This window comes from Dermochelys coriacea, chromosome 5 (assembly GCF_009764565.3).
Source record: "Dermochelys coriacea isolate rDerCor1 chromosome 5, rDerCor1.pri.v4, whole genome shotgun sequence".
Classification (NCBI taxonomy): domain Eukaryota; kingdom Metazoa; phylum Chordata; order Testudines; family Dermochelyidae; genus Dermochelys; species Dermochelys coriacea.
Window position 1 is genome coordinate 74,509,590 of NC_050072.1, and position 20,906 is coordinate 74,530,495.

At 38.0% G+C, this 20,906-nt stretch overlaps 1 protein-coding gene across 4 annotated transcripts in view; it reads left to right on the plus strand.

Moving 5' to 3' along the window:
- The window catches only part of AP3S1 (adaptor related protein complex 3 subunit sigma 1), a 46,024-nt gene that overhangs the window by 11,987 nt on the left and 13,131 nt on the right, over nucleotides 1–20,906 (plus strand). For all 4 annotated transcript variants that reach the window (XM_038403514.2, XM_038403515.2, XM_043514292.1 and 1 more), the window contains exons 2-4: nucleotides 2,018–2,109; nucleotides 5,934–6,045; nucleotides 13,263–13,334. In XM_038403514.2, coding sequence (XP_038259442.1) covers nucleotides 2,018–2,109; nucleotides 5,934–6,045; nucleotides 13,263–13,334 — 276 coding nt within the window. The remainder of the gene's footprint in view (nucleotides 1–2,017; nucleotides 2,110–5,933; nucleotides 6,046–13,262; nucleotides 13,335–20,906) is intronic.

Genomic DNA, 20,906 nt, shown 5'->3' on the forward strand with positions numbered 1-20,906 from the left:
GGATCATGTTATACCTTTCTTTGCTACACTGAAGAGCCCATTATTAAATATTTGTTCCCCATGTTGGTACTTACAGATTTTAATCATGTTACTGCTTACTCGTCTCTTTAAGCTAAATAGATAGACTTAAAAAGCTCAATCACTATGAGGCATATATTTTAATCCTTTAATCATTCTTATGGCTCTTCTCCGAACCCGCTCTAATTTATCAACATCCTTCTTGAATTGTGTGCACCAAAAGTGGGCACAGTATTCCAAGAAGCGGTCATTTCAGTGCCAAATGTAGAAGTAAAGTAACTTCTCTTCTCCTACTTGAGATTCCCCTGTTTATCCATCTCAGGATCACATTAGCTCTTTTAATCACAGCACCCCTCTGGCAGCGCATGTTCAACTGGTTATCTGCCAGGACCCCCAAATCTTTTTCAGAGTCGCTGCTTTCCAGGGTAGACTCAGTTGCCATAGAAGTATGGACTACATTTTTTGTTCCTACATGTATACATTTACATTGAGCTGTATTAAAGTGCATCTTAGTTGCTTGTGCACAGTTTACCAAGTGATCTAGATTACTCTGTATCGGTGACCGATCCTCTTCGTTATTTACCACTCCACCAATTTATGTTTCAAGTGCAGACTTTATTAGTGATGATTTTTATGTCTTCTTCCAGGTCATTGATAAAAATGTTGAACAGTGTAGGGCCCAAGAACCAATATCTGCAGGATCCCACTAGAAACACACCTGCTGTGTGACGATTCCCCATTTTACAATTACCTTTTGAGAACTATTAATTAGCTGACTGTTTTATCCAATTAATGTGTGCCATATTATATTCAGTTTCATTAATCTAAAGCCATGTGGCACCAAGTCAAATGCCTTACAGAAGTCTGAACATACTCTGTCAACACTATTGCTTTTATCAACCACACTTACAATCTCATCAAAAAATGTTAATTTGATAGGATCTGTTTTCCATAAACCCATGTTTATTTACCTTAATTACACTACCCTCCTTTAATTCTTTATCGCATCCTCCATTATCTTGACTGGAATTGATGTGAGGCTGACAGAGCTATAATTACTCTGGTCATCATGTTTACCTATTTTGAAAAATTGCCACAACATTAGCTTTCTTCCAGTTTTCTGGAGATTTTTGGAATGTGTAGCTTTGTTGATAGCAAAACTGACAGATCCCTTCCATAACTAAATTAAGATCTAATCTGGTAGAGAGGATAGGCAGAGTTGCTACTGAAAAATTTGGGTGATTTTTTCTATTGGAAAGTTGTACTAGGTTCCAGAATGCAGGCCCATTGTCATAATTTAAAAGTGTGAAATAGGTTCCTGAACAACTCTTGGATAAGGTCCTGTTTACCCAGACTTGTACTGGTGTACTAAAGATACTTTAAAAAAAAATCATTTTCAGTAATGCACTGCAAACCCCTGTGTGGATTATCTTAAATAGGTTTTGAAATGGTAAATCTTAGGCTGAATCGATTATAAACCAAATCAATACACAGTCTTCAAACTGGTTTAAGAGCATCAATTCAGAGGTTTGCATTGCTTTAACTAAAAACACTTATATATTCAGTTAAACTGGTGGAAATTTGTTTGTAGACAAGATCTAAAATGCAATATAACATTTTTTCAGTCTACAGTACAGTTATCAGGGATGGTTCTGGGAATGTTTCTACTCAAAATAACTTGTCCTAAAGATTTATGTTAAATCAATGTAGGTTTTTTGAGAGCAGTAAAACTTATTTACTGTTGCAACTTGGATAACAGCTTTGTTCAGTCTAGTTTAGAAAAGTGTCACCATATAGCTTAATGACGGACCTCAAAGATAATGAAATAGTGTTATAATAAATTGAAGGTATGGACTTCAGGTGACTGATTAGAAGGCAGCAAAGCTGATTGTCTTGCTAGTGCAGTTAATAAACGGAGTGCAAACTATATGAGCTATAAATATAAATTACCGTTAACTAATCCACTTTTGTCTGATAGTAAAATACTTTTTTTTCACAGAGTGAAGATACACAGCAACAAATTATCAGAGAAACTTTCCATTTGGTATCCAAACGTGATGAAAATGTTTGTAATTTCCTGGAAGGAGGCTTGTAAGTATTGAAATTTAACAGAAATTTCTAGTATTAATGAACAGCAAGGGATGTCACAAAAACCTTCAAGAGTACCATATTTTAGAGCAGTAATTTAGTTAAAATTTCTGTCTAAATATTTCTGATGCAGACATGAGAAAGGCCATTTCCATTGTATCTTGGTAATAAATACGATGTTACAGTTAAGTAGCTATAACTATCTTCTGTTATAAAGTGTTCTCTGACTTTAACAAAATATTTCTTCTAGGGTCCTGTCTGTTGTACAGCTGTAACTGAATTAGCTGTAACTGATATAGTTACAACACAGCTGTCCCTGATCCAGAGACAATACAGAAAAAATTATATAGTAGCCTAGGTGGCACCTAACTATATTCTCAAAGCCCAGCTAAAGCTTTGAAGTCAACCTAAGTGACTGTTTCACTACACCATTGCAAAACTTAAAATCAGTGGCAACTTGTCTACTGGGTACTCAGGCCTGAGCTCCTAATATTTGGATACTGTGTGCTCTTGGTAGAGGGCTCCTGGCCTAAAGATTCCATGGATTTCTGCCAGAGTCCAAGTTTGCTGTTCTGTAGAGCAGTGGTTTTCAAACTTTTTTTCTGGGGACCCAGTTGAAGAAAACTGTTGATGCCTGTGACCCAACAGAGCTGTGGATGAGGGGTTTGGGGTGTGGGAGGGGCTCTGGGCTGGGGCTGGGGATGAGGGGTTTGGGATGCAGGAGGGGCTCTGGGTTAGGGGGAGGCTCAAGGCTGGGGCATGGGGTTGGGGTGCTGGAGGGGGTCAGGGCTCTGGGCTGGGGGTGCAGGCTCTGGGGGGGTCAGGGATGAGGGGCTTGGAGTTCAGGAAGGGGTTCCAGGTTTGGGAGGGGGATTAGGGCTGGGCCAGGGGATTGGGGCATGGATTTACCTCTGGTGGCTCCCTGTCAGCGGCTCAGCCGGGGCGCAGAGGCAGGCTTCCCGCCTGTCCTTGCACCGTGGACCATGCTGTGCTCTGGAAGCGGCCAGCAGCAGGTCCGGCTCCTAGGCAGAGGCACGCAAGTGGCTTTGCGCTACTCTTGCCTGCAGGCACCACCCTCCCCCTGGTTCCTATTGGCTAGGAACTGGCCAATGGGAGTGTGGAGCTGGTGCTCAGGGTCGGGGCAGCACACGAAGCCCCGTGGGCCCCCTGCCTAGAAGCCAGACCCACTGCTGGCTCCACTTCTTGGGTGCCATGTGGTGTCGGAAAAGGTAGGCACTAGCTTGCCTTAGCTGGGCAGCACCGCCGACGGGACTTTTAACGTCCCGGTCGGCGGTGCTGACCAGAGCAAGGTGACCCAGTGCCTGACGTGCTGTGACCCAGAACTGGGTCACGACCCATGGTTTGAAAAACACTGCTGCAGAGCAAGTCTGGACTAAGAAAAATGATTGTTTTAAAAACTGTGTTAGCAAATGCATTTTTAAAAGTGGGTCTTTTGCACAGTGTAGAGAGCAAGTTGTGTTTGCTGGACATGGTCAACCCGATGCTTCTCCCAGGTAGCAGGTTTTTGAACTTGACTTGCCCTGTCTACACTAGGTACAAAATCTTGTTTACAATGTGTTAAGCTAATGTGTTTCAAAACATGTCTATTTTTCCTAGTTTAGTTGTGCCCTCTGAGCCTGGTGTTTAAATAAAGCATATTTGTTTGACCTGTGGTTAAAACTGTAGAGTGTTTTCCTTTGATGTATTGGGGTGGCTGATAAGGAGGCAGATATTTTTGATGATAGGTGTTGTCAGCGCTGAAGTGATGATTGGATTTTTAAGGTAAAAATGTCAAGTTTTTTTACTCCTTGTGGTCTTAGAGCATGTTTGTTGTGAGTTCTCACACCTTAACAGAGGGCAGAAGTACTGAAATAAAAGACGCGTTCATTCAAAATTTTAGGAATTGAAGTTACATAGGTATTAACAAAAAACACAATATTTGGGAAAAGAGGTCATGATTGACATTGTTTTAGCTGCCATGATTTTGGTCTCTTTGTAGACCACTTTTGACACTTAACGCAAATTAACTAGCTGCATTCCTCTGTGGGGGGAACCTAGGGTTGACTAAAGCCAGTTAACATGTTAAAAGCTGTGTCTAAGCTTGGAGCACAGTCATGATCAAAGTTGTGGTAGCTACCATGATACCAACCATGACTTGTTTTCCTAGTCAAGACAAGGCCTAACATTTGACTAACAATCCTTTCTCCTCTTAATTATTCCCCTTTTGCTCTCTTCACTCTTTGAAATATCATTGCAGTAGTTTTCCAGTTATCATAGTCTTCCAGGCTGGACAGGACCTGAATTTCTAATGTTAAAAAACAAACAAACACAGAGCAAAAGCCCATCCTTTCAGGCATTTTTTAATACATCATAAAGAAGTGCGCAAAAAAAAAAAAGTGTGGGGGTGGGTGGCACAAGCTCAACTTTTGTTTCCTTTCTTCAAGTCCCCATTTGATATAGCTCTTCAAGCAGGTACTGTCTTCCTGTATCTCTGTAGAGCAATTTGCACATTTTGGGCATAATTGTAATATAATACTTGTAAGGTACTTGGAGGTTCTAGCAGTAAGTGTGAAACAACTTCACATGCACTGCAATATCTAGATAATTGTCATAAATTAAGGACACAGTATTAACCTTTACTTTGCATTTTTTTTTTTAGTTTTCAAATCATGAAAACTCTGTATATTTTTTGTTTAGCTATTTGGGAGCACGGGACTTGTCTCTTCAAGCATTAATGTGAAGCTGTGTGGAAAGTGCAGGTGTTCTAAAGGTTCTTAATAGTTTTAACTTACAAATAAAGAATAGAAAATTAGAGGGATCATTTCTTTGTGCAGATTTGTGATCTATTAGACTCTGGTGATTTCTTCTGTAAATCCAGTTTAGGAGGCGTTTTTAATGGCTTATTCCCCAATGTTAATACCTGTATATCCATGTGCCATAAAACATTTTCATTTATACATGAACCATGTTGTTGCTTAACATAGATTTTTTAACCACCTAAAGAAGAGAGATGCATACCTTCTGATATTTACAGTTAAAAGTTTCTCTCAGGGGAGGCTATAGAGGATGGGCTGAAGCATATCACTGTTGATTCACTTAAGATAACTCTTCCTTTTGTAGTTCACTAACTTGATGATTAAGGAGAAATATAAGGAATTTAAATTTCTGCATCTCTTTTAATGTTGTAATACAACCAGTTGAGTGCAGTGCACTCATACTTTCTGTAATATCAAATATTCTGTAGCTCAACTGTTGTATTAATTCAGTTTATCACTAAGATAATAAATTTTATTTAAGTGAATATCCATGCAGTCCACGTGTACTAATCACTGACTTCAACACACGTGTACTTAAATTTTTTCAACTCCTCTCAATGGCTCCCCTGAGTGGGAGTGGGAAAGATGCTTGGGCACGTGACCCCCTTCTGAGTAATATTCCTTACTCTCGGCACAGTGCCTGCTAGAATGTCAGAGTGACACTTGCACACATCTTAGTGGAAGACTGTATTTATTGATCTGTTGGCCATAGTTCTGATGTGCAGGTGCATATATCGGTGTGCTTACTACTGTCTATGAGGATATGTACTAACAGTAATTACAATTCAGAGTTAAGATAACATGTTGGTGTGACTTGTTTTTTTCCAGAGCACCTTTACATTAAATTATGAGATTATCTATTATACTGTTAATGGCTGAAGTATTTTCAACATATACTTATTTCATGATGTAATTTAAATTTAAACTGTATCCTGAAAAGTTTATAATTTGCTGTTAATGAGTTTTTGCTCATCTTGTCTTGACACTGACCTGGCTTATCTCTTTATTTAGACTAATAGGTGGATCTGATAACAAACTAATCTACCGACACTATGCTACGTTGTACTTTGTCTTCTGTGTGGATTCTTCAGAAAGTGAACTTGGCATTTTAGACCTAATACAAGTAAGTGTTGTTTATAAAGGAAATTCCATATTTTTAAAGATACTTGGTGTTTTTGCCTTCTGGCTTACCTTTTTCTGAATTGCTTGAAAATAAAGATGACTTCCATTATAGTGTAAAGTACAACATACTTGTGTTAATCGTTGTACAATTTCCTACCATTACTGGAGAAAGTTATATTTTCCCAAATTAATGTTTAGGTAAGAAAACAGTTCATTTGACAGGTAATGAGCCTAAATTATAATCTGCCATATTTTGTTGCATCTTTGCAGAGAATTGGGGTCTAGTTTTGGTAACAGATTCATTCAATTCAAATGGCTGTTTTCCTGGATTTTTGTTTCCTCTTTGCTCACTTTGGCATTTTGTAGTGTCTGAACAGTGTAAGATATTGGATACCACATACAATGAATCATCTTTTCACAGCTGTTTGCTCTACAGAGTAGAGTTGCTTTGTTTTGTAGCATATCTTCTTACTCAAATGTGTTAAAATATTTACAAAGTGAGAAGAGCAGCACATTAATATTTAATGCAACTTTTCAGGTATTTCTGAATATTCACTCTATCTACAAAATATACATCTTCATTCTTAATTAGAAACAATAGGATAAGAAAAGACCACTTGAGTTATCCAGTCTGATCCCTTGCATTTTGCAGGGCCACTTATGCAACTCCAACTGATTTCTTTCTTGCTGTGCCCTGATATGTACAATGATGATACTTCAGCAACCTCCCAATAATTCCACTATCCAATGACACTGACTAGCCTGTGTTTCCTTTTCGTGTCTTTAGGACAATGGCTTTATGCGTATTGAAGCCTCTAGGTAGGTGTGCAATCACCATAAAAACATCAAATTTAAATCTTTGTTCTCAAACTTCTTCATAGGTTGAATTACTTTTTGTGATAGAGATGCTTTTGTGAACACCATTTCATCTCCCAATACCAGTCTGACATCTTTCCTGTGGAAGCTATAATGCTTGGAAACATAAACAATTGCGGGAAGGAAACAATATATCTATAAATGCTTTCTAGGTCACCTTTCGCAGATCAGGGTGTTCCATGGATATTAATCTTTGACTTTCACTCAGAGGGTGTACTGTACATGTTTGTCCAGCTTGCAGTCTCTGCCTCAGAGCATTCTCATGTCAGGACAGACTAGTGAAACTTTTCACCTTAATACTGCAGACGTTTTAGTGTTATGAATTTTACACTTCTTGTATACAATCACTTTTAAGGCTCTATACAAGTTGTTTAAAGGTTCTTTGTATTGGTGTTTGTGATTAACTAGAAAAGGGAGAGTGCTATGCGTTTGCATCATTATCAGTGGGTATGTAAAGTCTACAGGGTTAAATGTGAGTTATTCTTAAATCTCCCTTGAAGTGTTACAAGAGGAAATCAAGGCCTTGGTTCATCTTTTTTCTCTCAGTAGAGTTTGATATTATAGCCACAGTAAGCCAAATGAACAGCTAGAACCTTGGTGAACAGCCAGAGCTTTGGTAATGTGTGGGAGAGTCACATCAAACTTTCAAAAGAACCTAACTAACTTAGGTGCCAAGTCCCTTTGACTTTCATTGAGACTTAAGCTTTTAAATCACTTTAGCATTTTTGAAAATTTTACCCCTTATGTATACTCATGACTTCTAAGGCACACTTCCCCATGAAGTACCCACAAAGAATACTGAGATCTCAGTGGGTAAAAGCTGTACAGAGCCTTGCAAGTTGCATTTGTGCAATCAGACAGTTTTATGAGAGGCGTAATGCAGTTTGGTCTGAAACATGGATTTCTTAATTTCTTAACCTCAAGTCATTATGACCGTAGATGCATCCACGCAGAGTGAGGTAAATCACATGCAAATATTGCAATCTTTAGAACCTAGAGGACCTGGGACAACAGACTACTGTCATCTTTAACAAGTCTAGGGTCCAAAAATCCTAATATTAATTCAAACAGGCATGTGAGATACAAAGTAGAACTGGGTGGGAAATGATTTTCCTGTTCTGGAAGAACTTTTGAGATTTTTGAAAATTTTCCTGTCCCGACTTGGGACAAAAAGTCCATCTGAAATTTTCACAAACCAGAAATCCAGGGAAAAATTCAGATTGGGTCAGTTGAAACATTTGATAACTTCAAAACATTCAAAACTTCACTTACATTTTTCCTTTACGTTTTTTTTACTTTACTGTAAATTAACTTCAATTTTGAACTGAAATTCAGGGGACATGTCAGCAATTTCAAAACTTCTTTCAAATCTTTTTTTCCCACAGGATGTTCATCAGAACCAACTCTGTCCTGCAGACAGATTTGATTTCACCAAATAGACATTTACCAATGAAAATGTTTAGTTGAAAAATTCCTGACTGGCTCTAGTACGAGGTTAGCCCTTTTAGTTTAGGTTAGAGCTGGGCAGAAATCCAAAAAACTTTCTTCTGGTTGATGAAATTGAAAACTTAAAAAAATCAACTGTAGTTAAGGTCCATTTGACAGATTTGCCTGAAAACTGACAGATTTGTGCTTTGGCTGACCACCAGAGGGAGTGATTTCCACAGTCTGACCTCCCTCTTATGTACTGGAGGCTGGAAATGCTCAAAGAATTTGTTAACTTTTGTAGTGCTTCAAGTGCAGTAGTGCTCAGATGTCAGTACCCAAGTCCTGTTGTGCAGGACCTGGCACAAACGTAAGAAGAGATGGACCCTGTCCTTAGGAGCTTGTGATCAAAAAGACTCTCAGCAAAAGCATCTCAGCTGACTTGAGCAGTTTTTAATAGTGCACAGGGAATTCTATGGTCCCTAAAGCAGCCACCTGCTAAACCATATAAGGTTTTATAGAGTAAACCGGATACTTCAGACTGCGCCCAGAAGCAGAGAGGAAGTCAGTGTAGTTTATGTAGAACAAGTGTAACGTGCTCATGCTGACCAGCTCCACTAGGAACGTGGATTGTTATACTCGGCACTATTAAAGCTTCCAAATTTCATTCAAAGTCAGCCCCATGTGTGGTGGTGCTGCATTTATTTACTGCTATAACTACTAATGTCCAACCATTTGGGTATTAAATATCTGGATGATTGTCCCAGGCATCTCTGAGATCACTTTGAGCCAGTTGTCTGAATGATGACATTACAGATTGCACTGTAGTAAAAACACTTTCACAGACAGACTGGATTCATCTTTCTTGAGGTTTGCTAGTGCTCTCTAGATCTGGTGACACACAAAAACCTGAGTTAAGAAAGTAGGTCTATTGACACCAAATACAAACAGGATTTTCTAGGTCTGAAATAGACATTCCATAATATTTCTTATATAGATTTATCGTTTTATAGTATCTGTGTTTTAGATGCATTTGATTAGTTATCTGTTTTTTTTCAGCTGTTAATGCTGTAGTAGAATGTGAGTACTTAATGCAAGAGGAGAAAGGATGGTCTTGTCTTGTGGCTAAAACACTGGCTTCAGAGATCTGAGTTTAATTCCCTTCTCTGCCACGGACTTCCTGTGTGATCTTGGGCAAGTCATTTAGTCGTTCTGTCCCTCAGTTCCCAATCTTCTGCTTGTGTGTTGTGTCCTTTTTCTCCCACTTTGTCTGTATAGACAAAGCTCTCCAGGAACAAGGGCTGTGTTGGTATGTTGCTGAGCACAGTGGGCCCTGATGCTGACAATGGACTCTTAATTTGTCTTACCATAACACTAAGAACAAACTGAGGTTTTGATTATGTGTGCTATACTTAGTATTGTATGTATTTAGGTTTATTAATATTTGAGTAAAATTAAAACAAAAAATAAAATACAGCTTTATTGTAATAGTTCATGTAATTCTAAAAGTAAAGCACAAGGGGGTGCTAGAAATTCACTTTGGATCATAGTTAGTTACGGAAAACACATTATTTCTACATCTCTAGTCACCAGGTCTTGGCTTAAGATTTATTTGCCTCCAGAATTCATTTTTATTCTCAGTTCTGTGACTCACATTGTTTCTGCATTGTTGCTCAATCTTTTTTATGAAGTTGCTTTGTGAAAGTCAGTAGGTAGCCAGCAATTCCTTGGATGTCAGTTTCATGATTAATTTAATGTCCTATAGTTAGTCTTGGCTGCAGTGACATCCCAACAGTACATTTGAACTAGTTTTTCTCTTACGGAGAAAGAAGCCCCTGGTTCTTATGATCCGTAAGTGCTACCACATCTGAAGCAATTACTGCCTTGTTTGAGCTCTGTGTGCTTTTATCTCTTGGTGCACGTGTTTGACTCTAAAATAAATTTTGTGTTGTAAGCATGTTGGCTCTTATTTTATCCACTGATGCAGTTATTCTGAGACTTTTTAAAAAAACTTAATTTTAATTAATCTCCCTTCTTATAACTTGTATTCTAGAGTAATACTTTTTAAAAAGGAATATGATATCAAAGATTATAAGCCTGTTTACAGTCTGATTCTGGGTTTCTGCCCTATCAGTGTCACACATAATCCCAGCTATCACCAGTAGAAGACTGAGAAATTTCAAATATTTATTAATATAAATCTTTATCTTGTGAAAATTCCAGCTGTGGGGCTCTGCAAAACGAATAGTTTTCTCTTAATTTACCAGTGTATTTAGTGCTTAATAATCATGCTGTGTAGACAGAGGTCTTTGGGCTTCAATGGTTATCTTCCAAAACTTTCCTGTATTGTCTTAGATAACTAACTATGCTACCTTGATATTTGCATTAATTAAATAACATTTTTTAAGGGCAGCCACTGAAGTTACGGATCTAAGGCTGTTGTGAGGACAGGTCCTAATTGTTGGTACAATTTAAGAGTGAAATACTGTTCAGTTACTCCTTTCCTATTCCCCTGTCTGTGAACATAAATATCGCTACTGAAGATACTTCACTTCTTATGCCTTATTTTAAAATGTTATTTTGTATAAAGGAACATTTTTCAAGGCACTAAATGCGTGTCTTAAGGTCAGAAGTTATAAATATCTTGTTGTCTGTGCTTTGGAAAACTGTGCTTTTTCCCACCCCCAACCTCTAAACATAAATAGCATCAGGATAACTTCCTCTAGATAGAGGATACACTTATTTTTGTGGCTAAATGCTAGACAAAACTTCCCTTATATATACATCCCCCTTGAGGCACACAGAAGTTAAGAGAATTTCCCCTGGGCAATCAGTTGGCTTCTCTGAGCCACATTGTAAGCATCATTTAAGCAATTTAATATATGAACTAATCATTTGTAAACATGCCCTGTTTCTAGAAGACATTTGGTGTCTTAACAGTTAGCTATATGAAGAAAATTAGTACTTTTTAAGCATGAAGAAAAGAGGCAGCTTGTTGGGGTTAGTATTCAATTAAATTTAAGATATTTATTTGTAAGGTTAATTATCATAGTAACTCTTGTATTGAATCCATTTAAGAAATAACACAGGTCTAGATCCACAAAGAGGCAGAGGCACTTAAATCCAACATTTAGGCACCATTGAGATTTTCAACCCCTGCTCGCTGCCATCTAATCCTGTAGTTGCCTAAATTCATTAGGCATTTATATTTCCACTGGTGGGAATGCACAGTGGATGGATATAAAGAGAGGTGCAACGTGGTCAAATCAATGGGCTAGGAAAATGATCCATTCAGCAGCATATTGAATGAATAAGAGTGGGGCAAGATTGCATTTGTCAAGGCCAGATAAAAGGATCTTGCAGTAACTGCAACATGGTATGATGAGAGCCTGGATGAGAATTTTATTTGTATGGATGGAAAGGAAAGTCTGTATCTTAATATGTTATGCAGAAAGAATCTGCGAGACTTGGACATAAAGAGATGTTCATTTTGAAGATGACACCCAGGTGACTGTCAGAATGGTGGTGTTGTCCAGTGATTGAGAAAGAAGGTAACTGGAAAGACATGGGGGAAGATTAAGATCTGCTTTGGCTGTGTTGAGCTTGAGCTGACAGCTAGACATCCACAAGGAGATGTCAGAGAGACCAGTTGAGATTTTAATTTGGACAGAAGGAGACAGGTCTTGAGCAGAGAGGTGGGTTTATGAGTGCTCAGCAGAGATGTGGTAATTGAATTTGTGTTTGCAGATGAAATTACCCAGAGATATGATGCAAAGGGAGAAGAGAAGGGGAGCAAGGACAGAGCCTTGTGGAACCCTCACAGAAAGATGGAAGGGGGATGAGGAAGATCCACTGAAGGAGCGATTAGGAGAACAAGGAGAGGGGAGAGTGATGTAAGCCGAAGCAGGATAGCATTTCAAGGAAAGCATGGTTGACTGTGTAGAAGGTGGGTGACAGATAAAGGATGAGGATGGAGAACAGGTTCTTAGCTTGGGTTAGGACACGGTCATTAGAGAATTTGGCAAAAGTGATTTCAGTGGAGTGCTGGGGCTGAAACCAGTCTGTGATGGATTTCGAGGAGAGGCACTTCAAACAGTAGTTATAGACAGCTCATTCTGTGATCTTAGAGTTGAAAGGGAGAAGGGAAATGGGCAGTAGTTGAAGCAAGTGGGGTCAAGGATGGGTATTGTTTAAGATCAGAGAGACTAAGTCATGCTTGTGTTATGGGGGTGAGGAAGAACCAGAGGAGCATGAGAGGTTAAGAAGAAGAAGAAGGGAGGGGATGAAATGATGGGATGGGATCACTGGGGCAAATGGAGGGGATAGAGCTGGAAAGTAGATGAGAAACTTCTGCCTCTGTGACAGGGGACGAGGAAGAGAGGGTTGTAGGAGGGGAAGAGAAGGCAAGCCAAGGGAAGTGTGAGGGTCAAGTCACAATTTAACAATTTTCTCTTGGAAGAAATCGGTGAGATTCTGTAAGGAGAGAAGTGGAAGCAGGCTGGGGCTGTCAGGGGCTACTGGAATATAAATAATAAATTGGTAAAAATAAACAGCTGAAATTCATTTTTACTAGATAGTTGGCATCCCAATAAAATTAGAAGAAACAGTTCAGATCACAACTGCATAAAATGGAATGTTCTTTCAATGTGTGAATATTTTTTAACTTTTGTATATGTGTAATCCCTTGGCCACATTGCAGAGCTTTATTAAAACTGTCTTACCCTTTTGCCTAGGGCCTGCCAGCATTACAGGATCCCAATAATAGTGTTAACCACAGATGTTTTTCAGATACACTAGGCCTTGTAAAATCCACATGATCTCTATTTTCTATATGTGCCACGTTTGAAGTTCATCAATATTGGAATGATTGAGTTGCTCTTAAACCTTGACTTTTTGCTTTGTTTTTTTCTTCCACAGGTATTCGTGGAAACACTAGACAAATGTTTTGAAAATGTCTGTGAACTGGATTTAATTTTCCATGTAGACAAGGTACTGTGCTGAGCTACTATAATATCAGTTGAACCAAACATTCTTCTTGACAAGAAACATTTGGTCCTGAATCTGACAGAGTGTATAACAGTCCTATCCTTGTTGTTGGTGAAATCTTGTCAGTTTCTATCAAGTTATTTTTAAAGTGCAAAAAGTGTGCTGGAACATGTATTTAATGAAATTCATTAGTACATTTACTTAGGAGGTGTCTGCAATGTAACTGTGTATATAAATGCAAAACCGGAGACACCAGAATATTGTTCTTCTGATGAGGGAAGCTGATGGTTCAAAGAAATATTTTCGTCCAGGTTTCTTTTTTAACGCTATGTTACTCAGAATTGACATTAACTTTGGATTTTAGCATTCCAAATCCAGCAATTGCCTTTAACATATTTTATTATGAACATATAACTCAGAAATGAAGTTAGCATACTGGGGGGTGGGATGGATTCTGTACTGAACCCCCAATACACATTAATGTCTTTTCTCATGTTTAAATAGAAGGTTCTGTGAGAACTCCCAGCTAGATAGTATAATTGACTTATTTATTGGTCTGGTATAGGGACATGCTGTTACTAATGCAGTCTGTCATTTACAAGGACACTGTCAACTTCTGACTACAGGTAACATCTAAAATGACTATAGTTGAGAGAGGTTGGAGGAAAATGGTTATTCCTCTCAATTTTTTCATTGTGTTTACTTTGTGCATATATCTGCTCTGTGTGTGCAGTCATTTCCCCCTCTTTGTGAGAGTTTTTCACATCTCAACAGAGCAAGAAAAACATTAAAGGGAAATGTGATATTGATGCGGCAAAAATTGGAAAGGGGAGGAAGGGCAAATGTACTACCTGAAACTCACCTTTTGAGGCTGAGTAGCTGATTGCAAGCTGACTGCATCCTTCTTAAAGAAAGACTGCTAGCTGTTGACACTGATCACTGAAAATTTCAATAGATCTGTGTTGGTGTTTGAACTGATTTGATACTCCTGAAAAGTTCATTAAAATTTCACAGTAATAAATTAATTGTGCTTTCCCCATCCCAAAAGAGAAGTTGGTTTTGCTCCCTAAAATTTAATTTTTTTGATTATGCTGATAGTATTGAGTTTGCAAACAGTGATAGACAAATATTTTATTATAACCTTGTGGGTTTCTCTTTATGACAAAACAGTTTTTTCATCAAATAAAGTAACTGAATCTAGACAGAATCCACTAATGGCTTAGGCTAATATTTTCAAACTTGCAGCCTAAAATTAGGCCCTTAATTCCATAGTTAAGCAAAAGAGGCCTTATTTATTTTTTTCCAAAGGTGAAAAATCAGGACACTTCTATTAAGTGGCCTGACTTAAGGCCTGCAGGTTTGAAAATACTGGCATTAATCTCTACAGTTCTTTGATTGTATTGTGACCATTTTCAAGATAGTGCAATGAACAAGGTTACCAGGATTATAACCGTCTCATTTGAGCTACTCTGGCTATTAGTTTTTTTTCAGTGGATTTGTAACTGGTCCATAAAGATGTATTAAAGGAACTGGCACATGAAATTACAAGTCCAATAGCAAGGATTTTTAATGAATCTGTAAACATGGAAGTCATACTCTATGACTGGAGAATTGCTAATATAGTTCCTGTTTTTAAGAAAGGGGGGAAAAATGTGATCCAGGAAACTGCAGGCCTGTTAGTTTGTCTTGGAACAAATTTTGAAAAAGAAAGTAGTTAAAGACATAGAGGTTAATGGTAATTGGAATAAAACACAACATGGTTTTACAAAAAGGCAGATCATGTCAGACCAACCTGATATCTTTCTTTGAGACGATAACTGATTTTTTTTAGACAAAAGAAATTCAGTAGATCTAATCTACCAGGATTTCTGCAAGGCATTTGATACAGTTCAACATGGGAAATTATTAGTTAAATTGGAGAGATGGGGATTAAGAATTGAAATATGAGAATATGAATGCAAAATGAAATATGAGAATTGAAAGGTGGATAAGGCACGGGTTAAAGGGAAGACTATAGTTGTCATACTTAAAGGTCAATTGTCAGGCTGGAGGGAGGTTACAAGTGGAGTTCCCCAGGGATCGGTCTTGCAACCATTCTTATTTAACATTTTTATTACTGACATTGGCACAAAAAATGGGAGTGTGCTAATAACATTTGCAGATGACACAGAGTTGGGCAGTATTGCCGATATGGAGGAGTACCAGAATATCATAGAAGAAGATCTGGATGACCTTGTAAACTGGAGGAAAAGAAATGGGATGAAATTTAAGAGTGCAAAGTGCAAGGTCATGCATTCAGGGACTAACAACAAGAATTTTTGCTATCAGCTGGAGACTTAACAGTTGGAAGTGACAGAGGAGAAGAAATTCCTGGGTGTACTGGTTGATCATAGGATGACTTTAAGCCACCATTGTGATGTGGCCATGAAAAAGGCTAATGCAGTCCTAGGATGCATCAGGAGAGGTATTTCCAGTAGAGACATGGAAGTATTACTATCATTATACAAGGTTTCAGAGTAGCAGCCGTGTTAGTCTGTATTCGCAAAAAGAAAAGGAGTACTTGTGGCACCTTAGAGACTAACAAATTTATTAGCGCATAAGCTTTCGTGAGCTACAGCTCTGGTGAGACCTCATCTGGAATATTGTGTGCAGTTCTGGTCTTCCATATTTAAGAAAGATGAATTCAAAATGATACAGGGTGCAGAGAAGGGCTGCTAGAATTATTCGAGGAATGGAAAACTTCCCTTATGAGAGGAGGCTCAAGGAGCTTGGCTTGTTTAGCCTAACAAAAAGAAGGCTGAGGGGAGATACAATTGCTCTCTCTATAAATAGATCAGAGTAATAAATACCAGGGAGGGAGGGAGAGGAGTTATTTAAGTTAAGCGCCAATATGAAGTGACGAACAAATGGATATAAACAGCCATCAATAAATTTAGGCTCGAAATTAGGCGAAGGTTTCTAACCATCAGAGGAGTGAAGTTCTCGAACAGCCTCCTAAGAGGATCAGTGGGGGCAAAAAACCTAACTGGCTTCAAGACTGAGCTTGATAAATATATGGAGGGGATGGCATGATGTGACTGCCTGCAATGGCATGTGGCCCATTGGCGACTGCCAGTATCAAAAATCTCCAATAGCTGGAGATGGGACACTAGATGGAGAGGGCTCTGAGTTACTACAGAGAATTATTTCCCAGGTATCTACCTCATGGATCTTGCCCATGTGCTCAGGATCTAACTGATTGCCATATTTGGGGTTGGGAAAGAATTTTCTCCCAGGTCAGATTGGCAGAGACCCTGGGGTTTTTCGCCGCCTTCTGCACCATAGGGCATGGGTCACTTGCAGGTTTAAACTGGTGTAAATGGTGAATTCTCTGTAACTTAAAGTCTTTAAACCATGATTTGAAGACTTCAGTAACTCAGCCAGAGGTTAGGGGTCTATTACAGGAGTTGGGTGGGTGAGGTTCTGTGGCCTGCAATGTGCAGGAGATTAGACTAGATGATCACAATGCTCCTTTCTGATCTTACAGTGTATGAGTTTGAGACTCATTTTAAACTGCAGTGTGGCATCCAGAGCTTCTGTCTAGGTGTACATAAAGTCTATTCAGCCATTTGTAATTTATGAACCTTAGGCTATGTCTACACTACAAGTGCTGCAGCTTTGCCACTGTAGTGTAGATGCTTCCTACACCAATGAAGGGGTTTTTTCCATTGATGATGTAATTAATCCGCCTCTTTGAGAGGTAGTAGCTAGGTCAAAAGAAGAATTCTGCCAGAGCAAAGTGGAACTATTTTCCCAAAGCTGGATTTGCACTTGGCATTTATGCTAGTGCTGACTTATTTCTCTCTTTTTTTTTAGTTTGATTTTTAAAATAACAGACTCTGATGCATGGCAGGCAAGATGGTGACAGTAATATCTGTAAAGAGAAAATACAATAGTGCAAATCTACAAGTGGCAATGGAAAATGGTAATATTTGCACTTAAGAGCCTTAGTGAAGGATGGAAGAAATATTCCATAATTTATTTCTTCATTGTATAAGATTGGTCTGAAAATTTTACTCCTTACTCATTCAGGGAAAGGAGCCAGATTACCATTTATCGCCCACCATATTGTGTGTGTACTATACATATAGAAACCAGAAAAGCAGTGATCAAGTCTCATAGAATTTCACAAAAATCTGATATATAAACTACTTTTGCTTATTAAATGTTTGTTAAACAATGTAAAAATATAGCTTTTATGCATAAACTATATTTTAGTTTATTCAGGCTATAATTTGAATAACTTACAGTTTTAAACTTTTATCTTACGATTATTGTGCATATTTTTAAAATTAAGGACCTTCTACATCCTTGTTTGGACAGCTTTTTCCTCCCCTAATTGGCATATCTGATGTGAGATAGGGTGAGAGAGGAATGTGAACTTGTCTGCAAGGTATTTTATGATCACAACTCTGCAAAAGAACCTTAGTTTCTTGGTTAATGAGGGATGATTGGCGTTTACATACTGCAGAGCGTCTGCCTATTGTTGAGATAAAAACACATTCATCATGTACTGTCTCCTCCTCCAAGGCTAACCAAATCCAACATTGCTCTTGTTGACTCTCACACTGTAGCTCCTCAGTCGTCTTAGCCACAGCTCTAGGAACAGTAGCATTTTTTTGAGTGAGGCCTTCGTTAGTAATGAATATGCTACGATTTCCCCATAATGTTTTTTGCCTTTCTGAAAATGACTACCACTTACTTTTTGGTGCAAAAACATTGTTCAGAGCTACTTTTGGCACTAAGAAATTTTCACTTTTTGAGCAATGGCCAACAGTGTATAAATGCAAAAAACTCCTTTCCATTTGAATGAAATTGCATTGTTTGAAAAAGATTTAATTTTCATTCCCAGTTGATCCTATTTAATAAAGTGATGTGTTATTTTATGGAAGAGGGAGGGGGGGAAGGAGTCCTGTGAGAGAGAGAGAAATCAGTTTTTGCAAATTTTCAGCAAAATGTTAAAAACATCTAATTTTGTGGTAAATATTTCACAGTGTTAGGCGATGGATCAGTTTTCTCTCCTCATTTTGGTATAAGCCTTTTTAGTCATGTGCTTCTCTTACTGAAATTGTTCATCTATATAGTGCAATAAACTATTTCCTTGTCTAAATGAATAAAAACTACTGGGGGATGAGGAGGGGTTGTTCTTTTTCTTCCTTCCGCTTGAATTAGTTTGAATGATCTAGATAATATATTAAAGCCAAAATAACACTCCCCCCCCTTTTTTAATTTTGAATTTGGAAGGTGTTGAATTAATCTAGGTACAAGCCAGTATTTGAGGAGTGACAACTCTTTTTTTCCACCCTTAGTTTACTCTTTCTAGGCTGGTTCTGTTGGCTGTGTTACAAGACATATGTACTGTGTGCACATCCTTTCCAGGGGAAATAATCCATCCTAATAAGGATTTTTGTTAATCATTTTCCTTAATGTTTGATAGTCTGACTCTTTAAAACTCTGCAGCAGAAGCACGTGAGGGAAGAGAGCTGTTCATTCGTCGCTGAATGTGTTTATCATGTTTCAATTGAAATAGACTAACAAACTAGTTTTCAATACTGTTCTTTAGACTATCCCTTCAAAGTTGTAGCACAAAAACAGGAATTGTGGTGGTTCTTTTTAGATCAGTACATAAGCGCATCACACTTTGCTATCTCATTATACTTTGTCTCTGTTTGCTTCTTTTTTTGATCTGTCTCCATAACTGGGAAATGTTACAAATAGCCAAAATGATGAAAGAAGCATGCTTTGATGTGCCAGATTGCTTGCACATCATCACACTCTTTAACTCTCTACAAATGTTACCAAATGTTGGTTGTCTTTACAGTTACTATGGGGTTGAAATACTGCACATTACTAAATATATGGCCAAGATTAATTCACGTTTGGAAAGTATTTTTCCTGAAACCGGGACATAAGCATAGAATACATCTGAATCAATGTGGATAACTCAAAGAATTGTTAATGTAGTAATAGTGGGCAGATTCCACAGTTTAGGGCTCAGAGATGTAAATGTTTTTCATCAGCAGTTTCATCTTCAAAATTGCTTTTATTTTTGAACTATTAAGATGATTTTGTTGGCAATTTTACTCTTTTTGAAACTGCCTCCTGCATCTTTGCAGCTACATGTATGGTAAATATTTTAAATACATATTCTGGAATGTTTTCACCATGTGAATTTTCTAAATTGGAGCAAAGAAAAGCAACAAATAGGTCAGGTTTCCGCCCCACTGGGTCTTCCCTTGTCTTTTAAACATCCCACATAGTTACAGTTTTTTATGGTTCAAGTTCATTGAACCTACATCTGTTATATTACTTATCCATTTCTGAGAATGTAATCAAATTTTCACGAGAACTTAGAGGTAGTTAGAATAGCTTTGCCATAAATTGGTGAAGAGAGTAGGCCATACGACTTAGATGGTGTGTGTTACACACTTAAACTGTGTTTCAAACAGTACCTTAAAAAAACAATTTGTCTAATTTTGAAAATGCTTACTGGAGAGGCACAAAATTATTTGATTTATAATACCTGGGACAATCTGAAAATTCAGACTCTCGGGAATTAACAATGTTAACTGTAAATTCGTATAATTTATTTAAAAAATTAAATTATTAGTAAATGTAGCATTGTAGCAATTGCAAACCACAAAAATTTAATATTCTGTATGAGTCGTTTTGGAGGATGTCATGCTGAGAAATGTAACTTTTGACCTAGAAGTTGTTAAAGCATCTGCAATGGACAATGTTCTCTTAAGTACGTGTTTCATATAAATGAATGACTTCAGGAAACAAATGCCATAAGATGGATTTAAAGGTGAACAGAATACAGCAATGGGACTGAACTTCATTTTAATAGATTTATTTCCATAAGTTTTCATTTCTAAAGAAGCTTCATCAGTTTTCCATTTAATTATCACCCAAACCTACTCTTGTGGCAAAGTAATGGTTTGGCAATCTCTCAAGAAGAAAAGAGTAACCTTGAATCCAGTAACAAACTATTTTCGGGGGTTAGGAGGGCAAGAACAATCTTAGTCAGATATGTTCTAGGATTAGACTGAACATCTAAAGTCTGCAGGCGTAGTTGTAGCTGTTTCAGTATCGGGATATTAGAGAGAAAAGATGGTTCAGGAAAAAAATTAACCACGAAATCCTTACCAAACTTCAGATCCACCATAATCTCTCCACTGCCAAAAGGACAGCCATGCAGTCCTTTAGATCTAACCACCAGATAATAATCAAACTAGCAGACAAAGGGGGTGCCATCCTCAACCATGATGACAACATTAACAAGGCCAACAGACTACTCTCCAACACAGCCTATGATAAAGATCTTAAAAAAGACCCCACACTACAGTTTACCCAGGAGCTTTAGGATACCATAAAAACCTTCCCCAGACAACACCAAGAGAGAGTCTACAAACTCATCCCCCACAAACCCATTCTAGAGATCTTCTGCTTCCCAAGATACCCAAACAAGGGAACCCGGATAAATCCATCATATCTGGCCATGGCATTCTTACTAATGGAATATCAGGGCTCATA